Genomic DNA, 21,497 nt, shown 5'->3' on the forward strand with positions numbered 1-21,497 from the left:
AAAACATTCAATTTGGTTATAGATAAAATTAAAGGGGTGGTTGATTATGATTTCACTTTTTTAACTTTAAGTAGTGTGCTGTAATGTTGCTGTTTGAGCATAAACAACATCTGCAAAGTCACACCGCTCAAAGTTCAAAGCAAAGGGAGATATTATCTGTTAAAAAAATTGCTTTTTAAGGACTACAACAAATGGCTGGTAGGGAATACACGACATTCCTCCCGGGTTAGTGACATCACAAACCCTTGATTTACATAAACGCAATATATAGATTATCATGACAGAATATGCTAATCAATGACTAGAAGATATCTACACACAAGCTACATAAATTAATCAACTAACCATTCAGAAATGTTGTCTTCATGTTGTCACATATTCTTGAGTCTCTCCATATTTGTCTGACTCCAGTTTGAACATAAAAGGCTAAAAGTTTTTACATTTTTCAGGACACAAGCTGTTGTAGCTCCGCCCCCTGTGATGGGAGCAGCAGTTCATTTGCATTTAAAGGGACAGACACAAAAACGGTGCGTTTTTGCTCACCCTTAAAAAGTGACAATTTTAAAATATCTGTGGGGTATTTTGAGATAAAACTTTTTTTATAGAAATACTTTAAATTACATTGCAAAGTTCAAAAGTTACTGCACAACAGGAATGACCTGACTGAAGTCTTAAAGCTGTGATCGGCTGATAGGATTGTTGTTCCAGCTCATTCAGGAACATGTCCTACTTGTGAAATCATACTGAGCATCATCTGTTGGACCTGCTCTCTGGCTCAGAAAGGTTTGATGCTTCCTTTAACAATCCAAATCTGATCCTCACGGTCTCCCCATCTTTGGTCCATAAGAAGCATATGATTCGGCACCATCCCTGCTTTAGCCCGCAGGCTGTCAGGCGGCTGTTTAAATAGACAATTTCTGTAGTCCATTACGGCTGATAAATTGGATTTAGACCAGAGAAGCAGCGCGAATGAGTGGCTAAATACGATGCTTGACACATTCTCTTGGCTGAGAAATGCTTGTGCTGGCTGCTCCGGCTAGAGCAGTAAGACAATTATCATACGGAGAGTGGCAGAGTCCTCCATCAGGCCTAAAAACAGAAGCAGGCAGACAGGCTTGGGTCTCAGCTTTTTGGAAAAAGAAATCGTTTATGCAGGACACTCTTCTTTGTTTTTTTACTGCTATTCCTCATCTCAGTTTGGACAGCATTTAGAATTTGTTTAGCAGAGCTGAGCCAAGAGCTGAAATGATGTATGAGGTATGAGACTCAATTAGCTATTGTTTTAAACATCCAGTCTTGTTATTTTAAGTGGTAGATGATGCATCTGTGTGCGTGGTTGTCATAAAAAGAGGGTTCGGATGCGTCTTTGTGGACAAGAACTCAATACGAGTTGGAGGTGGCTGTCAGTTTGCAGTGCACAGAACAAGAATAAAAGTTTACGAGGAGATGAGAGAAAGAGAAAAATGAATATCATTTCCTTTACTCCGCAATTTCTTTTCATGATAATGTTTTGTAAAATGGACAATAGAATTTTTATTTAGTGTGATTTAATCTAAAACTGATACTAAATCTAGTCTCAGAGTTTCAACTGACTGTGTCTGATTTCATATCATTTTCGATTTGCGTTTTAATCACTTCACAAAGAAGAATTTGATCATCAATTTCTGAAGGATTGACGGCTATAACATGAAACTAGAGGTTTGCCAAAGCTAAACTTTCCCCTAGGACATTGTAAACTGTTGCCCAAGTGGACAACTTTGCAACTCAAATCAAAATTGCATGGGGAAAGCAACCCGATCTCACGGGAAAACGTACAAATTCTACGAGGTGGCTAATTCGTACGAATTCATACGACCTCACTCGTACGAATTAGTACGATTTTTGCAAAATCGTACATATTTTACAAATTGCCCAATTCGTATGAATTTATACGAATGACCTACCCCTGACCCCGCCCCTAAACCTACCCATCACGTGGGTTTAGACAAATCGTAAAAATTCGTACGAGTGAGGTCGTACGAATTCGTACGAATTAGCCATCTTTTTATCATTCGTACGAATTCATACGAATTGGTCGTGAGATAGTGTTGGGGAAAGCCGCATTGTAACAAGTGAAATAATCAAGTCAAGTTTTTTACAATACAGATTGTTTCTAAGAAGCTTTATAGAGATGACAGGAAATCGATGCAACATAGATTGTTTTGGCTGTACAGCAGCTCTAGAAGAAAGTCATTGTCTAGTATAAGTAAGTTCAGTGTTGATTCATTTCCGTTGTAAAACTCATTAGTTATTAATTTAGGGGCAGTTTACACAACACTGTTTTCGCACATTTACAAGTTTTTGAAAACGCTACAATTATCATCTCCATGTTAACTTAAAATAGAATCTGTGAAAACGCTGACGGCATGCACATACGTATTAAGTGATTAGTCAATAGGCATGTGCGTTCGAATGCGTACGTGCGCATGCAGGCGTATAGACTTTCTTTACAAAGTGACATCGCCATTTTGACATGTATAACACAGTGTTTTGACAAATTCAACAGTTTAAGAATCCGTTAAAGTTAGTTCTTTTACCATTCAAATGCTAATTGCACAGTTATTTATAGAGCATAATAGTGCTCCTCTTCACGCTGCCTGAAAGACAAAAGGCTCCTGTGACACACATACACACAGCCATGAAAAGCCGCACAGATGGAAATCATACACGCACAGGGCTAAAAGATAACTTTAGTCTGTAAGATTAATGAAGAAGTGCTTCATAACTGCATGGACAGCAGTTCCGCTCGCCTATTCATCTTCACAATATTGATAAATATGCAGTCTGCAACTAAGCCTCCAGTTAACCTGAAAGTGCCTCAGTTACGAGGCAAATACGAGACTCATCTGCGGAGATAAAAATGGTCGAGGATTCCAGAACTGACAGGTCTCCTTCAATGTGTCACGGGTGAGCTCTCTCGCAATGATCTCAAAGCGTTCTCGTCAGGGCCAGGCGGCATCTTTCTGATACACAGCTTTATACCGGGCCATTAAGGAACTAATATCATGATTTAAGCCCGCGGAATTGTCGCCTTTATGGCCCGAGTGCGTTTTTTACAAGCTGCGCAGATTAGTTTCTGTCTATCGCTCAGGGTAAAACGTGCAATCTAACATCTCATAAGACCAAAAAAAGGGTGATAAGAGCGGAATTTTTTGTGCCTTTAAAATCTAACCTTCAAAAATGGATTTGCAAGTGTGTCAAGATAAGCAGGGAATTACACATCGCCTAAACGGCTAAATGTGCAATAGCAACAGTTTTAATAAGACTGTCATTCGTGACATTGACATTTGTTTACATGCTATTGGGATATTATTGTCTCGAATGTGATATAATCCATGGTACATGCTGAAGGGAAGAACATCTGGAGTCAGGCAAACGGGTTGAAATTGTTGTTATTCCAAAAAGTTTCACCTTCAACACTCTTAAAAATAAAGGTTCCTTTTTGGCATTTCGGGTTCAAGGAAGAACATTCATGGAAACGTTCTATTCCACAAAAGGTTCTTTATAGTGTAAAAATGTTCTTTAGATTTTTTAAATGTTCTTCAGGCTTCCGACCATATGATGTCACAGAACCCACTATGTTCAGACGAACCATTTTTGGAGCTTTCAAGGCTTTTTTATAATGAGGAGGATGTTTTAAGCTATGAAACTTTAAGGATGTTTCTCTTATAGACCTCTTATATCTCAAAAGTAAAATTTGATTTCTCATGTCCTGACCCCTTCATGAGCGTACCTTTGACAAACAAGCTGTATTACCTATCATCTGCATATATAATTGTTTTAAGAGACCCTCAGGTGTTAAATTTTGACACAAGCTCACTCTAAAATGCATTGATGGCACTGTGCCCAATGTGCCTGGCAGCGCAACCCTCAGCTGGGCAGCTGCAGACCGTGGTCCATTTAACAATGTTAACATATTTATAGAGGGGGAAGCTGAGATGATGGCCAACTCATGAGTTCTGGTGACAGGTATTCGTTTAAACCATCTCCTCTGCCATTACTACCCCTCCCTGATCAAATGGAGACCATCTGTCTGCATAGCAACACAAACACACATGCACGCAGACAGATGTAAATACCTGAACAGCACAGCCCTCGATGATGAGTCTCTGCGTCTCCCAAGAGCCGCATCTGCAAATAATGATAGATGCTGGTCATTTTTCAGGGATTGATCCTGTGCATCTTCTCTGGGCCGGTTCTGGCTGCAGCCTCCAAGCACTCTCTCCTTCGGCCCCACAGCTATCACACTCGATCCTGAATAATAAATACCGGCTAGCATTTCAGGCCAAAACTGCAACTCATCCGAGCTTACGTTTCCTCTAAAACTAGACTGTACAAAAGACGTAATTCTAGACCGACGTGGACAACGTTTTATGAGGGCCATTTTGGGATTAAACGATGTAAACGTCAGTGCAGCCTTTAAACTGATTAATCGGGCTCTATTTCTTTGGTATCGTTTTACTCGCCGTGACCCGATTAATGCAGTATTTCCTCCGTAAGACTAAAGATCCGAATACTTTCATATCCAAAACAAGGTGGTGAACCATTAAGGACTGCATTGAGAACTGCCTTAAAATGGTGAACTGGTGTAGCAGAAGGATTGGAGATTTTCAATTTGACTTTCAATGCAAGGAATTAAAATACAAAATTAACATTAACTAAAATTCAAAGAAATTCATATGGCTGTACAGGATACAAGGATAGACAGAAAAAAAAAACATGGACGGATGGATGGATGGATGGATGGAGACAGACAGACAGACAGATAGATAGATAGATAGATAGATAGATAGATAGATAGATAGATAGATAGATAGATAGATAGATAGATAGATAGGGACGGAGACAGAAAGACAGACAGACAGACAGACAGACAGACAGACAGATAGATAGATAGATAGATAGATAGATAGATAGATAGATAGATAGATAGATAGATAGATAGATAGATAGATAGTGCTCTCATAGTTTTCATAGCCACACAGGAAGTACGAAACAATATCTTGATGCAAGATCGAGAACTGTGCTCAGTAACCACGAAATGGGCTGTTAAACTCGACTAGCGCACCTCTTATCAGAGTGTTTGCCCGTTACGTAGTCGTTGGGTAGAGTGTGCTATCAGAGGTGAAGGGGCTTTCATCTGTTAAGTGTAATTTAAATCTCGTTCATTGATTCGGACTTGAAGTGGTGCTCAGGCTAATTCCAGCGGAACAGTAATTCTTCACACCCCTGCATGCGAGCAGCCGCAGACAAGAGTAAGGAGCCGTGGCTGACAGACCTCACACGCCTCAGTAATGCACAGAGATGGGGGGGGGGGTTATGGGGGGGGGGGGGGGGGGTGTTTCTTGAACATCCCAACTGGTTTCTTGAACTGCCGTGACATGGACGAAAAATGTTATATGAGGACTTGCCAATCAATAATATTGAGGGAATCCAGGGGAAAAAAAGGGTGTAGTGATGGCATACAATAAAAATAAAAACCTCACAGATGTTTTGAAGGCACAGCTGCAGAGTCATGCAGAGCCATTCTTCAAGCATGACGCTTGATGTCAAAATGGCACCTTTGTGCGTGACAAAAAAAAATTCACAACGCCACTCCAAGGCATATTACCAACATCCACAGCTGCTACCTTCTCTCTCTTTCTCTCTTTCACTCCCTCTCTTTCGCCTTCCTCTCTGTTCCTCCATGTCACAGAAAGTGTCACAGTGTCAGGCAGAGGCGAGGACCTGTCACGCAACACAAACACACACCACCTTAATGAGAACTCCTCCCTGCCTCCTCCGCAACTCTCCGTACTAAACCCACACACACATAAACACATCACAATCGACTGTCACGTCCGGCCCCGGTACACCCTCTCCAGCCTTTCGTGGCTTTTGGATCCGGCATGACAATTTAAATGTATTCAATAAAAGTTGGAGAGATCGCAAACTGCCATCCTGTTTTGCCCTCTCCAGCGAAGAGTAAAAAACTATAATTGCTTCATCCTCGCTTCGGCGGAATGGACGAACAATGCGGCGGAAGTGACAGGCGGTAAAATATACCATGAGTCACATAAGCATTTGAGAGTTTTCAGCTTATGAGAGTTCAGGGTCTGTATTTTTTTTTTTTTTTTTTTTGCTGGTGCAGTAATCAATGCTCTCTGTGCCCTTTGCATCCACAGGGAAGATATTATACACTCCTTTCCACTGTGACGCCCACTGCTCTGATCTAATGTAATGCCTCATACGCAGACTTCTGGGAAATGGATATGGGGGGAAAATGCCAATTTTTTTCATTTTGAAACATGAAATTTTGAACAATAAATTCATTATTTTGTTCTTATAGATAGCTGACGACTAGTATTAGATTGTTTTGTTTACCTAGCAAAGCTGGCCTGAATCCAAAACTCCTCTAAATCCTTCAAAATAGTCCAGGGTTTCCCAAAATCATCGCTTGACCACTATTAGGGGTGCAATGATTCACTAATTTTCTTGATGGATCGATTACAAATCCTGCCGAAGCATATGCATCACTCTTGAAACATCTTTGAATCGTGAATCGTTTGATTTGTCAATAATTGATTTAAAATGCTGAGAATTGAATGTATTGTGATTTGATAGCGATTCAATGCTTTAAAATATATATAAACATTCAATTAGTTACAAGTGCAAATGAATGGACACGTTGTTTTGGGTTGTGCGCGTCACACTCTTTACAGACACGCAATGCACTCTTTACCGACTTTCAGTAATCTAAAATTAATTGTGATCTTGAATTGTTCAACTAGTAGAAGTTATACTCTGCCAAATGTGTGTGACATCATTGGTTACATTTATATGCAACCAAATAATCCTTAAGTTATCGGATTGACGGCTCAATCAGACTGAAAAGCCTTCATGTAAACACCTTAATCGATCCGAATGAATGAAATTTTGATCCGATTGAAAGGGGTGGTTTATTACTTTTCTAATCCGATCGAGAGAACATGTAAACACTTGATCGGATTGAAAACTGAAACTGAAAGGACTGCACATGTGCAATGACGCTGAAATAGTGTAAGGACGTATGTCGTCGCGTTGTCCTTCCTGTTGAATAAAGTCTCATATAAATGAGTGTCCCGTCATTCTAAAATTCTCCTTTCACTCAGCGTCTGTGAAGTGGAGCAGGACAATGTCCCACCAGTCCTTGTTTCGGATTCCCATCCACAGTCAACTGGTTTTGGGTGCGAGAAGGGGCATTTTTACTACGTGATTAATATAAACAGCACGGCACAACAGTTCATATGCTCATTGTCTCCAAATTATGACCAGAAATGGATAAATATTAAGTCTGCTGTTTAAAACAAATAAAGAACCAATGTAGGAGAATAGTTATTATGCACAAACAGCAGGAAACTGTCAAAAAATCTATTCGGATTTGAAGCTTTTGAAATATAAACATGCACATCAACCCGATCACATGTTTAGCTTTCATGTAAACACTACGTTCGGATTCATAAATCGGAATGAATTCAGTCCGATTGAAACAAAAGTTGTGCATGTAAACGTAGCCAGTTGAACCAATTTGGTTTGTGTGTGACCATGTTACTATGGTTTCGGTAAACAGTCGTGACTAGTTATTTTCTACAATGCCGCATCGTACTATGGTAGTTAGGCAGCGATTTACCTTGTACGAGAAACGCACCCCAGTTTAGGCTAGTTTCAGCTGTTTTCAGGAGGGTCAGTTTGATGAAATGGTATATTCTTGGAGTGTTTCAAAAGAAGAATGTCACACATTTCTGTGGAGGTCACTTTCGAAAGTGATAAAAAGGAAAGTGGAGCGGCACAAGCCTCTCAGTGTCTATCTGAGGCAGCTCTAATAAATAATGCTTCTTCTAAATACCCGCAGTGAGCTTTGCTCGGCAATGGAAGCACATAGTAATCTCAGAGCTGTGTTTCTGTGATCCAACAGCAAAAAACTAGACAGTGATGCATGCAAGTCATCTACGTAAAACAATAGGGATATTGGCTGGGGAAAAGCTTTCCAGAAGGTAATGACCACTGTGGCCAGAGGTGAAGGATATGTTTGTTGACTGGGTCATTTAGTTGAGGACAGAAACCAAGTCTCGCTTATTTTTATCCTACATACAATTATAACACAATGAAACCAAATCAAACAGAACGTTTCTGGGAAACGAATTAAATAATGTTTTGGCTAGTCCTGTTCACAGTTACTTTACTGTAGCAATCGCTCGATCCCATGAAAATTTGTGATCCCTGGCTTTGGAGTCTATAATTTTCCAATCACAATAAAATGTTTTTATTTAATCACTACTGAAAGTTTATAGTAGTTTTTAAACTTTTGATGCCATCGACTGCTCAATATAATGATCCCCTTGTATGATGTAATAAAGACAATGTCAAAAAGTTAAATATATATTTAATTATTTCTAAATAATTATATATACATTTAATAATAATAATACTTTTCCACTCACTTTTTCTTGTGACACGACACAATGCATGGTTGTTCCTTTAACAACTAAGAGTCCTGAAGTACAGTATTATTAAGTGCATTGTTCCACTGCAAGCATATATTGGCAACATTTTATAAATAGAAGTGTTAATAAACCTAGAGGTATGTCTGAAATGAATAATGATTCAGTGATTCAGACAGGCTTATGATTTTCTTGAAAAGGGAAAACAAAGTTGTTGAAATGAAGAAAAACAGCTCCAGAGGAAAACAAAACAAAAAAAACATGACCTGTGGCAAAATGGTGAGGATTGATCTACACCTGAATCACACTTTGAACTACCCAGTCAATAACAGCATCGGTAGTCACACTTACACCCTTGAAGGGGGAATTTCATGGAAAGAAAAGAAAAGAAAAAAAACAGAAAGAAATAAACGAAAAAGAAAGAAAAATCACTGAGATCAATAGTGGAAATTGCTGCCAATTATATACAGTAACTGCAGCCAGTGAATCCCAAATATCATCCTGATACTGAGAAGAGTACAGATTGTTTACAGTTTAGGAAATGGCACATTTAGGATTGTAAATCCTGACTGTCACTAAACAAATTAGATATTGAGGTTCAAACTGGTTCAAGCCATCTGCGGTAGCATTCACTGGAAGAGCCAAATAAAGAGAGCGAGAGAAACACTACGGCTTTATATCAATCTCCCGCTTGGATTTCAAATAGCAGAATAAGAATTCATAGCGCATTGAATGAGAGGCACAAAAAAGTCGCAATGATTTGTGGGCTGAAATTCATTTTACATGGCTCATGTATTCTGCCTGCATTGCAGTCAGCCAGGTGGGGAATTCGGTGTCTGGGATCATTTCACTTAACGGAAGCATTGACCGTTGGTCGGTTCCACATCTCCGTTTCAAACTGACAGAAAGCGCTTCTAAGAACTCAACCGCAGACACAAACAAAGACGTGAGTCAGATGCAGCTGCAATTAGCGCATGTAATTAGATCTAAATTCTGAAATGCAAATGCTATCAAGGCTATGGCGTGAATTAGAGCTCTTCCGCGATGGACGTTCTTGAGATGTGTGTAGTCATAGTTAATAAGCCCACGGTGACGGAGAGAGCTTCAATGCCCACCTTATTTTCAGACGGAGGCTGCGATAAGAGAACAGGTCTCTAATCCTGTTCTGTCTCATTGCACTTGGCAAAGAAAATCCTTTAATGCACATACCGTGCTCCGTCTTCTGAAGGACAGTTTTGCTTTGTAAATATGAATAATCTCAGTATCTCTGAGCTGCATGTGCTCACCAGGGAAAAAAAGAAAGAAAAAGATTAAGAATATGTATTCCTGCTATCTTTGTAATATCAGTAAATACCGCCATTATTAAGGAGCAGAAATCGGAACAATACGCTTTTGGGCATGATCTGCTTGGGTAAAGCTACTTGGGAAATCTGGGGAACCTTGATATGCCAGTGTGTTTTTGTGTGAAAGTAACGCAAACCAACAGGTATCAGAACAACATGTCTCTTACACCCAATATGCAGCTAAAACATCCTGCCACGTACAGTTGCGCACGATTCAGCTGTTTCGTATTGTATGCAATAGATGTACGAAGGATCGCACCAGATGTGAATTCAACTCAAATGTTCACACGCGTACATGCAAGCGCACACACACACACTACCATAAAAAGAACTGTAATAGGATTCTTCAGCTTTTCCAGTGACTGCCTTCACTATCACACACACAGTTAAGAGCACTAATCCATGACAAATTGTCTCATCTGATCCATGACAAATCGTCTGAAGGCCAGATAGAGATGAGGAAATTGAGAGAGAAAAAAGGAGGCCGAGAAAACGACGGAAGGGGGAAGGGGATAAGGAGCAGCTCGAAAGAGACATCTGACAAAAAGAGAAAGACGGAAAGAAAGAGGGAGAAAGAAAGCAAAAAGGCAAGAAAGCATGAAGAAAGCGAAAGGAAGTGTGAAGAATGTGCAAAAGAAGACGTGAAAGAGCAAATGCAAGAAGGCAAGAAAACGTGAAACAGTAAGAAAGTGAAAAAGAAATAGTGTGAAAAGGTGTGAAAGAATGAAAAGACAAAAAGCGTGAAAAAAAAGTGTGATAGAAAAAGTGAAATAATGCGTGAAAGTGTGAAAGAAAGAAAGAAAGAAAGAAAGAAAGAAAGAAAGAAGTTTAAATTGATCACCATACCAGATCAACAGTTCCAAACATACTAACTACAGATGGTGATCATTAGTATGTAAATGTAAATGCCTCTTAAACAGTTTATCTGGTTTAGAAATTAGGCTTCAGTTCAAGCTTCAGTTTAAAGTCGGGTTTATTGTGGTGACAGTGCATGAGTTTGAGCATGTGAGAGTAAATCATCCCAGCCAGACCAATCAAACCTCTCCTTCATCCAATTTACTAAGAAATCAGATTACTATGGCGTTCCAGTGAGCTGCATGTAATTGAATTTGGTTTTGTCATCAATTCCCCCTTCTAATTAGTTTGCCACAATTAAAAGTAGGTGTGAAATTAATCTGATTAATTCATAATAAAACAGCCGCACAAACGTCTTCAACAACTATTATTCTCTGCACTCATTTGGACGATATTACTGTGACTAGAATAAAGAGATAGTAACATTGCTCATTAAAATAAAAATACATATGTATGGACTCAAACCTGCATTGCCCACATGGGCAACACAATTGAACGTTAAGCATCTGATTAGGTTTATGGTTAATACGACTTTTTTCTGAAAAGACTGAAATTTATTTTTCAAATAAATGCTGTTCTTTTGAAATTTCTACTCATCAAAGAATCTGGTATTGTGTACCTGTATACACTACCATTAAAAAAGTTTTGGATTGGTAAGATTTTTTTAATGTTTTTAAAAGAAGTCTCTTCTGCTCACTAAGGCTCCATTTATTTGATAAAAAAACAAACAAAAAAAAAACTTAATATTGTAAAATATTATTACAATTTAAACCAGCTGTATATTCTATGTGAATATACAGTAAAGTGTCATTTATTCCTGTGGTGGTTAAGCTGAATTTTCAGCATCATTACTCTAGTCTTCAGTGTCACATGATCCTTCAGAAATCATTCTAATATGATGATTTGATGCTCAATAAACATTTCTAATTATTATCAATGTTGAAAACAGTTATTTACATTTTTGTTTCAGGATTCTTTGATGAATAGAAAGTTCAAAAGAACAGCATTTATCTGAAATAGAAAGCTTTTGAAACACTACCGTTCAAAAGTTTGGGGTCAGTAAGAATTTCTATTTTATTTTTTGGGGGAAAGAAATAAAAGAAATCAATACTTTTATTAATCAATGACGAATTAAATTGATCAAAAGTTACAGTAAAGACATTTATAATGTTACAAAAGATTGTATTTCAAATAAATGCTGTTCTTTTGACCTTTCTATTCATCAAAGAATCCTGAAAAAAAAATTTACATAACCGTTTTCAACTGATGTTAATAATTAATGTTTTTTGAGCATCAAATCCACATTTTAGAATTATTTCTGAAGGATCACATAACACTGATCCATCCATCCATCCATCCATCCATCCATATCTTAATATATATACACATATATACATATATACATATATATATATATACATACATACATACACATACACACACACACACACACACACACACACACGCACACACACATACACACACATATATATAAAGATATGGATGGATGGATGAATATAAAACATCTGTGCATCCCATCTGTGTTCCCATCAACATTGACATAAAAGCATCCAGTTAGATTTCATTCAAGCAGTTAACTTTTTCGTATTTATTTATTGTATTATTAGAAACTGATCATAATTTGTGGAAGCCGAGAGCATTTCTGATTCATAATCCGCTGTCGTCATTGGTTGTATAACAGGAGACAAATTGTGACGAAGGTTAAACCAAACTATGACCCAACATGCACCTATTGGTGATTTGCATTCTCAGGAACGCTCTGAAGGCGAGCGAATAAATGAGCAAAGAGATGAGTCTAGTTTTTCTCTCTGTTGCTGGGCTACAGCACCAGCCGATGGCGAAAATATTCAGCAGCCAAGACCAGAACAGCCAGGGCCTTCGTTAGGTAAAGACAGAGGAGGAAGAGAAACACTGCAGCCTGGGATTGTGTCATGTCACATTCTGCTCATCTGTCAATGTAGTGGATTATTCCTTGAGAGACTAGAATTGGCTGCCCGGAATCGGACCGCCATCAATCTCGGCTGAGAGTGGAACGCGGGCGGGGGCCGGTCCTGCCCGTCCTGCCCGAGCTCATGGGATGCAGACGGCTTGGAGATGGTGCCTGAACAGGTGATGGAGCAGTGGAGCGACTCAACTCGTTACTCAATATAAGCCTCAGCTGTGACGGAGGGAGGGTTTTTTTTTGGTCGTTTCTCAAAAAAAGAAAAAAGAGAGGGGGTTTTGGGGGACAAAGAGAGAATTCAAAAGCAACCAAATCCATTTTGGTATTCATGTCAATCTCATGTTATAGGAGGTAAGCCGATTTCTGGAATATTGTGAAAAGCCTGAACTGCATGGAGGATTACACTTGTACAGAGACACCTCTGACCTGACAACTACTGTATCCATCATCCACAGACAAATAACCATTCTGCTAACTGTGCAGCTAAAGCTACCTGAATGTGTGAGTTTGTATTACCAGCAAGAAGATTGTTGTAGGCTGGACTCAAACCTGCAATGCCCACATGAGCATCAAAACTCAACATCTGGTTTCTCATTGCCTTTTCTGCATGATGACTGAGCTGAAAGCAGCGGCACTTTGCAACAAATGGCCAATAACTGAAACAGACTGATTTATTGCCAAAAATATTGCCAAAAATTTCATGAGGTCTATATTCAAGGCATGAACAATTAATGTTTTTGTGCCTCTTAAAAAAAAGAAATACAGATAAATTGTATCAGGTTGTGTTGCAGGCTTGACTCAAACCTGCATTTCCCACATGAGCACCTACACTCAACATTCAGCATCTGATTTGCCTGACATGCCTTTTCCGCATGATAACTGTGTGAGATAAAAGGGGCGGAGTAAAAGGAAAATGTTATCAGGACGTGTTGCGTGCCAGACTTGAATCCGCATTGCCTACATTACCATCAGAACACAAACAGTCAGCAACCAATGTTCTGCCATAACTACCTTTAAAATAAATTCACCTAAACTAAACATTTACAACAGTTATTATTCCCTTAGTACACATAAAACACTCTCCATTATTCAGCATAAAATCTACAATCTTGAGTTTGTCTTTGATAATAAATAGTCATTAATGCATCGCATCATTTATGAAAGATTTTGGCTCAGGCACTGAAACTTCCACCTTGATTAAGGAAATACAATTGCTCCTGGTTACACTGAAACACTTCTGTCTAACCCACGGAGTAATATGGTGCCGTTCTCTCCTGTCTGCAGGGTTTTGAAGCATTTTTGGCATTGATATAAAGTGTTTGTCCTCGAATATCATTGGTGGGGGTGTTTCACAGTTAAATAAATGATGACAGCTTTTCAAAATGAATCATGCTCTGCTTTCCTTTACTCAGTCTCATTTTTAATCTTGGATACTCGTTTTAATAGGCTTTGATTGCCGGATAATAGCGCCAATGGATAAAAAGAGGGGCAAGAAAAAGAAAAAAATAATCAAAATGTTAGATCTCTCTCCAGGCAATGGAAATCTTTTTATATTAAAAGGTCTTCTTAATGGAACTAGAGACAGTTTTAGAATTACAAAATCAATTTTAATTCAGGTATTAATCATAGTTTTTTAATTCCCAGAAACACACTGCTGTCCAAGTGATCATATCAAAGACGAGTCAGTATATTATCAAAATCTTAAGTCAAAGTACTTTTTTTTCTCTCAAAACATTAGAACCGCACACATGGGTGGAGAACCTCAAAAAAAAAAATTAAAGTTGTAAGTAAAAATCATAAAAAGAAAATGAGAACATAAATAATAACTTTTAAAAAAAAATGTCAATGATGAAAAAGAAAAACTTTCAGTACCTTTCAGGTTTTATCTAACATGAATAGCATGAAGGTTCCCGACTTCCAGACATAATGTCTGTGTCCTTCATACACTATTACTATGCTACACATCAAATCAGAGTTCATTTTTCTTGTCAAAAGTCTTTACTTACTTGAGATGCCTTGAGAAAACCTTCATCAAAACTCTCCTTTCAATCTCTCTATCCAATAAGTAGTCATCATTACTCAAGCAGTTTAAGATATTCTCTTACAGACTCAAAGTCAGCTGAGATGGCAGAGGATAGCAGGTAATACTGAAGTGCGACCAGTGCTTCCTGCAGACCTGACAACAAGAAAGCTCATTAACAATGCTGCAGATACACACAGCTTTAGATGTTTGTTGATTCAGCTAGCAACAAAACCGGGCCTTTGTGGGAAGGCTTGTGGAGCTCAGTGGCATCTAATTAGCCTGTTCCATGTCTTTGCACATTTGCCATTACAAAGGAATCACATAAAACAACTCCATTAAGCCTGGTTCATCTACAGATTCGGTATTACAAAAACGTCATACTTTGAATTAAGATCGAATCAGAAAGTCTCACTATCGGACTACATCTTTTAATCACTTAATTGCATTAATGTGAAAATGTTACTTTTCAATAATTTACTTTACTTTACTTACTAATTTGTTTTGTTTTTTCAGTGAAGTCTTATTCCAGTGTTATTTTAACTCTTAAATAAAACATCTCACAAAAGTTGAAGTTTGGTCTGGTTTTATTTTTGAAGTAAACGTGATATACATTTTTTTTTACTACTTAAAGAAAACATAGCAAGTTGGTATTTTCACGTTTCCACACTAAAAAAAATTATATGATCAATAAGTTGACAACATATGTTTTTAAGTTGTTTTAACTCATTAAAAAGTGTTAAGCAATTTTTTACTTTTTTTATAAGTTATACAAGATTCAACTCGTTTTTTGTCAGTTTAATGTAATTTAAGTTGAAATGACTTAAACATTCAAGTTGATTGTACTTTAAAAAATGTACAGTGTAAAACGTTTTATTTTGGTTACATTTATTTTTCATTTAATATATGGTTTCTAAAACGTTTTAAAAATGTTGTACTGTAACCAAAATACAATGTTGTAAAAAAAATTAGTTTGCTAAGGATGGTGTAGACTACTCAATTGTCCTTGAGAGAATGGGTCCGGGACACTATGAATTTAAGCTATAGCCATTTTTGCCTGTAAAGATAAATATAGCAGGTCAGAAACCCATCGTCATAAACAGTCTTCTCAACCCTTTTGTTGAGAACAAAAAAACATGCAAAACCATAAAAACTTCAGCAAAACAAGAGAAAATGTCTTCAGCGGCTGCAATATGGATGTGTGCGAGTGTGGGTGAGTGTTTAAAAGCTACAGCTCTCCATTATCGAGCCCTTCTCGACCTTCCTAACACCAGAGATGTGAATTCACACATTGCGGTTTTGTCTAACTTTTCCATATAGCATGGAGAGTGTGTGAGAGTGTGTGTGTGTGTGTGTGTGTGGGGGGGGGGGGGTTCTTTTTGTTGTTTAGCCGTTCCCTTAAATAATTCAGAGAACACTTACAATGGGACACGATCTTCCGTGGAACATTTCCGGCACCATGCTCTGCTGGGCAGGATAAAAACCTGGAAGAATGGTGTTAAATTCATCCGGGTCCTTCTGACATACATCACACTTTTCTCTCCTTGTATTGGATTAATGGGTTTGAAGTGCTTTCTGAGATGTGAAGCTCTCTCACATATGTATGGTGTCCTGAAGACGGTAATATTTTTTAAATAAACAAGTTTAAGTTTGCAGTAATTCAGGCACTAATCAGACTACACAAAACTAGGACTCCTGCTGTGTATCTTTTCTACCCTAGATGCAAAATCGATAGTAATGAAGTAACGAACACATCTACTACATAATCTATAAGGACAAGACATTGCATTAAAATGCTTTGGAGTTCCTTGTATCCGTGCTCCGATGTTGAAAGTATGCCACATCGCTTCCATTTGCATACTTAGTGTTGAAGAAAGACCCACCTTGCTGTATCTCTTCCCGCCGGCCCTCATAGCGAAACACTGCTTAATTGCCAAATACTTCCATAGAGCAGGCGATAGACGTAAATTGTCATTTCCACCAGAGCTTCTATGATCAAAGCTGCTCGTATTCAAAGCATGCTGATAGGAGAGTTTAGCCTCAAGCCTGTCTCGCACACACACACACACACACACATATACGCACACAGAAGATTTCTACCGCGGCAGTCTGGGTAACTTACGATGCAAAACCCCTTACAAGCCACTCGTTGATATAGCTAGAACAAAGTATCTTGAGCTGGATTTCTACGTAAATCTCTTTTCAACATTTAACCAAGAGAAGAGGATAACAAGCCTACCACAAAGTTTCTTAACCACTAGGGTGACCACCTGGTTATTGCTCTGTTGCAGGACAGCAGATGTGATTTTGCCGGACAATGCGGGGCACGTGTGTTACTACTATTATACTATGTAAATATTGAATTACATTAGTTGGAAAGCCTATTTGCCAAAAAGTTGGATGATAACGTTCTAAGCTTTGTTAATTGTGACCGGTTCTCAATTTGCCCAGGTTTGAGCGATACAATGTAATTTACTCTACTGGACCTATTCAGTCTACTAAAAATAATGAACTGAATAACAGGCTAGCATATGTAAAAATCGTATGTTATACTAAAATAAAAGTTCCTAAGTAGCGACTAGTTTATTTCCCTTTATTAGACTATACAAACACTTACTATATTTAATGACTTTTGATGAGGTCCACATGGTTCCTTTGCTTCATCCACGCATTTGTCATCAGCATTTAAAAAAATCCTCTCTACGGCAATCGCTTTTTTTTAGTATTATATTTCTTATTGTGGTATTGTAATTTCAAGGAATAAATAAAATAATACAGACATAATTGAAATGCGGGACACTATACGTCTTGTAGGACGCAAAGCTCCCAATTTCGGGACTGTGGTGGTCAGCCCGGTGGTCACCCTATTAACCACTGCAATGAGTGTTTTATGCATTTAAACTCTTTTATGCGCTTCTGATAGCGATAATGTCAATACACAGTCATCTCAATCTCATATGTCTTCTAAACAAAGTGTCCCCAAGCAGACAACCACATCTACAAACACATGGACATCCAAAACCAGCAGAGTTCAAACCGCGAAGGAGATAACAAACACATCACTGACTTAATGAAAACGAACATACGGTTTAAACGAGACACTGACCCAGTATCTGTATGGCGTTGCGGCCCGGGCGGGTCACATGATGCTGCTGGATGGTCTCGTACAAAGTGGCGTGGCACAGCAGTAAGCAGCTAACACTTATCCACAGACACAGGAGCCAGGACATGGCAGGAGCACCGGCTGAAGAGAAAAGACATCAAAGACTGAAGATAAAAGCAGAATGTTTATTCTATCTGACACACACCTACACGCACGTACGGTTTCAGCCCTCAGCTTTATTGAATATTGCACTGTTAACAAGCATCATTTCACATCGGAACTTTTACTTAAAGACAAAATATTTCAAAAATGACAATGCAGTTTTTAAAGTACACACTGTTAAGGTGTCCTTGTCGCAGTGTAATTATACATTTCAGTAATATTAATTAACTACATGTACTTACTATAGGGTTTGGGTTAGGTTTAGGGTTAGTTGCATGTAATTATGCAAAATGTATAGTTATTGCTTTAGTAACATGTAACATGTAACAAGGACATTGTAAAATACAGTGTTACCAGCCGCACTAATCACTAAATGGGATAACCTTATTTACATGTTGCAATATATATGGTGAGTTTTCTCATAACTAGTTGATAAACTTGGACTGATCAACATAACTGATTTTATAATAATAAAGGATTACGGTCAAAACAAAAAGCCATTTAATAATCCAAATTAATAAACTCTTGAGATGTTTTCCAAGTCCAAGTTTTCTCCAACTTTAAATTTACAAGGCAGATGCTAACGTCAGTATTATCAACATTTTTAAATTACTCCTTGACTCATCTTCTGACTAAAAAAAAAAAAAAAAAAAAAAAAAAAAATCCACTTCTAAATGGCAAACAGTGTTTAATTAATGGATTGCACATCTTAGTTTTCCTGCACTCTTCAAGCTGACAAGCCGGATCATCACTCAGAGCCCTCTCAAATGACATTGAAATTTCCAATGAATATTCATCAAGCCCCAAAATTAAGCATATAATTATTAACAGCACCATTGTAATCCCCTTTGCTCCACTAAAGCCTCCTTAATCCATAGTTTTGTGGAAATGTGAACTGTTCCCAGAGGAGTGCTATTCTCTCCCAGACTGGCAAACTGCCTCAAAAACTTCAACTGTCTTCTTCAACACAATAAAAGGAGATTTAGCGCATGCAATCGAGACTTTTAACATGCAACAGAAGAAGATGATCTTCAAGCAAAAAAATATCAACCTTGGACTTTAGAAGGTCACCTAAACCTCAACACCTCCACAATGTATTCTGTTGAATATCTTTCATTTTTCCAGGTACTTTTATAAGTCACTCCTCCATGATATGGTGTCTGAGATTCCGGCAGGTTATTGAGAGCAGCTTTGGGAGTCGGTGCTCGCAGCTGTCGTATAATTAATGCATTGATCTGATAAATCATCTGGTTGGATGCTTTTACATGTTTTACTTTATGATCCGCATGTTCATCATGGTCTCGGACACACCTGCGCACGACCAACGCAGGATATTCGGCACTCTACACACTTAAAAAAATGTGCCTAGACATTTTTGAGAGCATAAATAAATAATAAAAACTAAATATTAATATTATTATTAGTCAGTGCATTTCTGTGTAGTTTCACATTTTAGTCTCAGAAAAAAAATATTGTTCTATATTTGTTCTTGCACTGTATTGCAGATGTCATTAGTACAAAATAAAGCTCATATGTGTTATTGAATGTTAAATATTGGCCGTCTTAAGTCCACCTATGTCACAGCATCAGCATGGAGCTTAGAAAGGATCGGCAGCAAAATCCTATAAGCTCATCAGATGTGCACCGTATTGAAACTGTCAACTCTTAGTATTTTTGATAAGCTATCAATGACTCAGAGATGCACAAAACACATGCTTGAAAGTGTCTGGTCAAGTTTGCCATTTCAAAAAAGCACACACCTGCTGACTTTCTAGTCTTTTTTGTGAACTGACCTCCTATAGATTAAGATTTCATCTTTTTTTTCTTCTTCTTTTTTGCATTCTACCAAGACAGAACGATCACACCTAATCTTACCTGTGAGACACCGTCAGGAGAACGTTAAAGAAACGTGCCGTCAATGTCCATCCAATATCCTCATCACATAATCATAAATCCATCCATGCTCACGGGAAAGAGCTTCCCAGCAGAAAAAGTTCCTGCTCGGATCTGCGGGTCAGAGGATGGGGGGGTGGGGGGGATGAGGAGACTTTTGTTCCTGCTCCTACCCTTGATCCCCTCTTCTGTTGTAAGTCCTCCTGGCTGCAATCCACCCGAACACAGTCAGGCATCCGACAGCAGAAACTCCCGTCACAGCTGAGAAACGCTATCAGAAACTAGCTGGGATTTGAGGGACGAGCGGCTTGTCATGTCACCTTTAAATCACCAGAGGAGCAACGTATTCCTCCTGTTTCTCAGCCTCCTCACGCTTCCCTCTGAAGGAGAAGCTTCTTTGGGGGATAACAAGCTAATTTGCCTCTTCACTTTTTGGTCCTGCACATGCGACGACACTTCTCTCTCTCTCTCTCTTTCTCTCGTGCGCTCGCTCTCTCGCTCCGTCCCTCTCTCCTCTCAGCTCTTCTCTCCCATTGAGAAGCCACTCAATATGAGTCTCTCCTCTTCCCAGTGTACTGATTGGTGTGCACACGCATGTGTGTGTGAGTGCAGGCGTGCTTGTGTGTATGACAATACTGCCTTCGCGAGTGGGAGAGCGAGACGCATCACACGTCTTAAAGCAAGACTGCCCACTGTAGCCAGACAAAAAAGGCACCTATACAGTTGATATAACCTTGTGTGTATGTTTTCTGTGTGCAACTGCAGTCTAGAAAGGAGAGAGAAAGGGTGGTTTAATTTCCCAATATGCTTCCTTAATTCTTCAGATTTTTGAGGGTTTGAACAAAGAGACTGAAATATGCTCAGAGCAACACGCGTTTAATAGAAGTGTGTCCGCAGCTGCGTTTGCAATCATCTCATTATCCTGAGATTGCTGCTGTGTTTCTTTGCTTGTTTGTACAATCTAAATGGCTCTTTGTGTTGCGTGCAGCTCTCACTGGTTGTTGAGTGTTGCCAGAATATAGTTGCAGCTGGTATGCCGGGCACACAGAAACAGTCGTCCCCTTTATGTGTTGATGCGGTTGTGGGAATTCAGAGGTTTTTATGATCTGAGATGATTTTTGGAGAATAAATAATGACAACAAAAAAATACATAAATAAAAAATAAATAAAAAAATGAGATTAATATAACATCTAATCTAATATAACAATGAAAAGAATGTGAATAATAAAATAAATAAATAAAAAAACTAAGTAAACACATTAAAATTATACAATTATATTTAAAATAAATTGTAAATGATATAAAAATTACTACTATACTATTACTACTAGCAATAATACTAATAATAAAAAAAATAAAGAGATTGATAAGAAATATATGAAGACAAAATGTACAAATAAATAAAAAATAGGACATCACAAATAATATAACATAACACAAAAACACACAGACATAACACACACAACATATAGTTATTATTCATATTACTACTACTACTTTTATTATTATTATCAGTGTTGGGGAAAGTTAATTTTAAAAGTAATACCTCTAATTCAGAGGTTTTTATGATCTGAGATGATTTTTGGAGAATAAATAATGACAATAAATAAAACAATGAGATTAATATAACATCTAATATAATATAACAATGAAAAGAAT

At 38.1% G+C, this 21,497-nt stretch overlaps 1 protein-coding gene across 3 annotated transcripts in view; it reads right to left on the bottom strand.

Moving 5' to 3' along the window:
• tafa1b (TAFA chemokine like family member 1b) overlaps positions 1-20,441 on the bottom strand; it is a 161,251-nt gene extending 140,810 nt beyond the window's left edge. For all 3 annotated transcript variants that reach the window (XR_014604286.1, XR_014604287.1, XM_084100908.1), the window contains exons 1-2: positions 19,820-20,441; positions 17,786-17,923 (exon numbers count right to left, since the gene is read on the bottom strand). Coding sequence is in view for 1 of the 3 variants with exons in the window: in XM_084100908.1 (XP_083957034.1) it covers positions 17,786-17,909 (124 nt within the window). In the remaining 2 variants the exon portion in view is untranslated. The remainder of the gene's footprint in view (positions 1-17,785; positions 17,924-19,819) is intronic.
• Positions 20,442-21,497: the final 1,056 nt, after the last annotated feature.

Source organism: Abramis brama (assembly GCF_963993115.1).
Source record: "Abramis brama genome assembly, chromosome: 23".
NCBI classification, from domain to species: Eukaryota; Metazoa; Chordata; class Actinopteri; order Cypriniformes; family Leuciscidae; genus Abramis; species Abramis brama.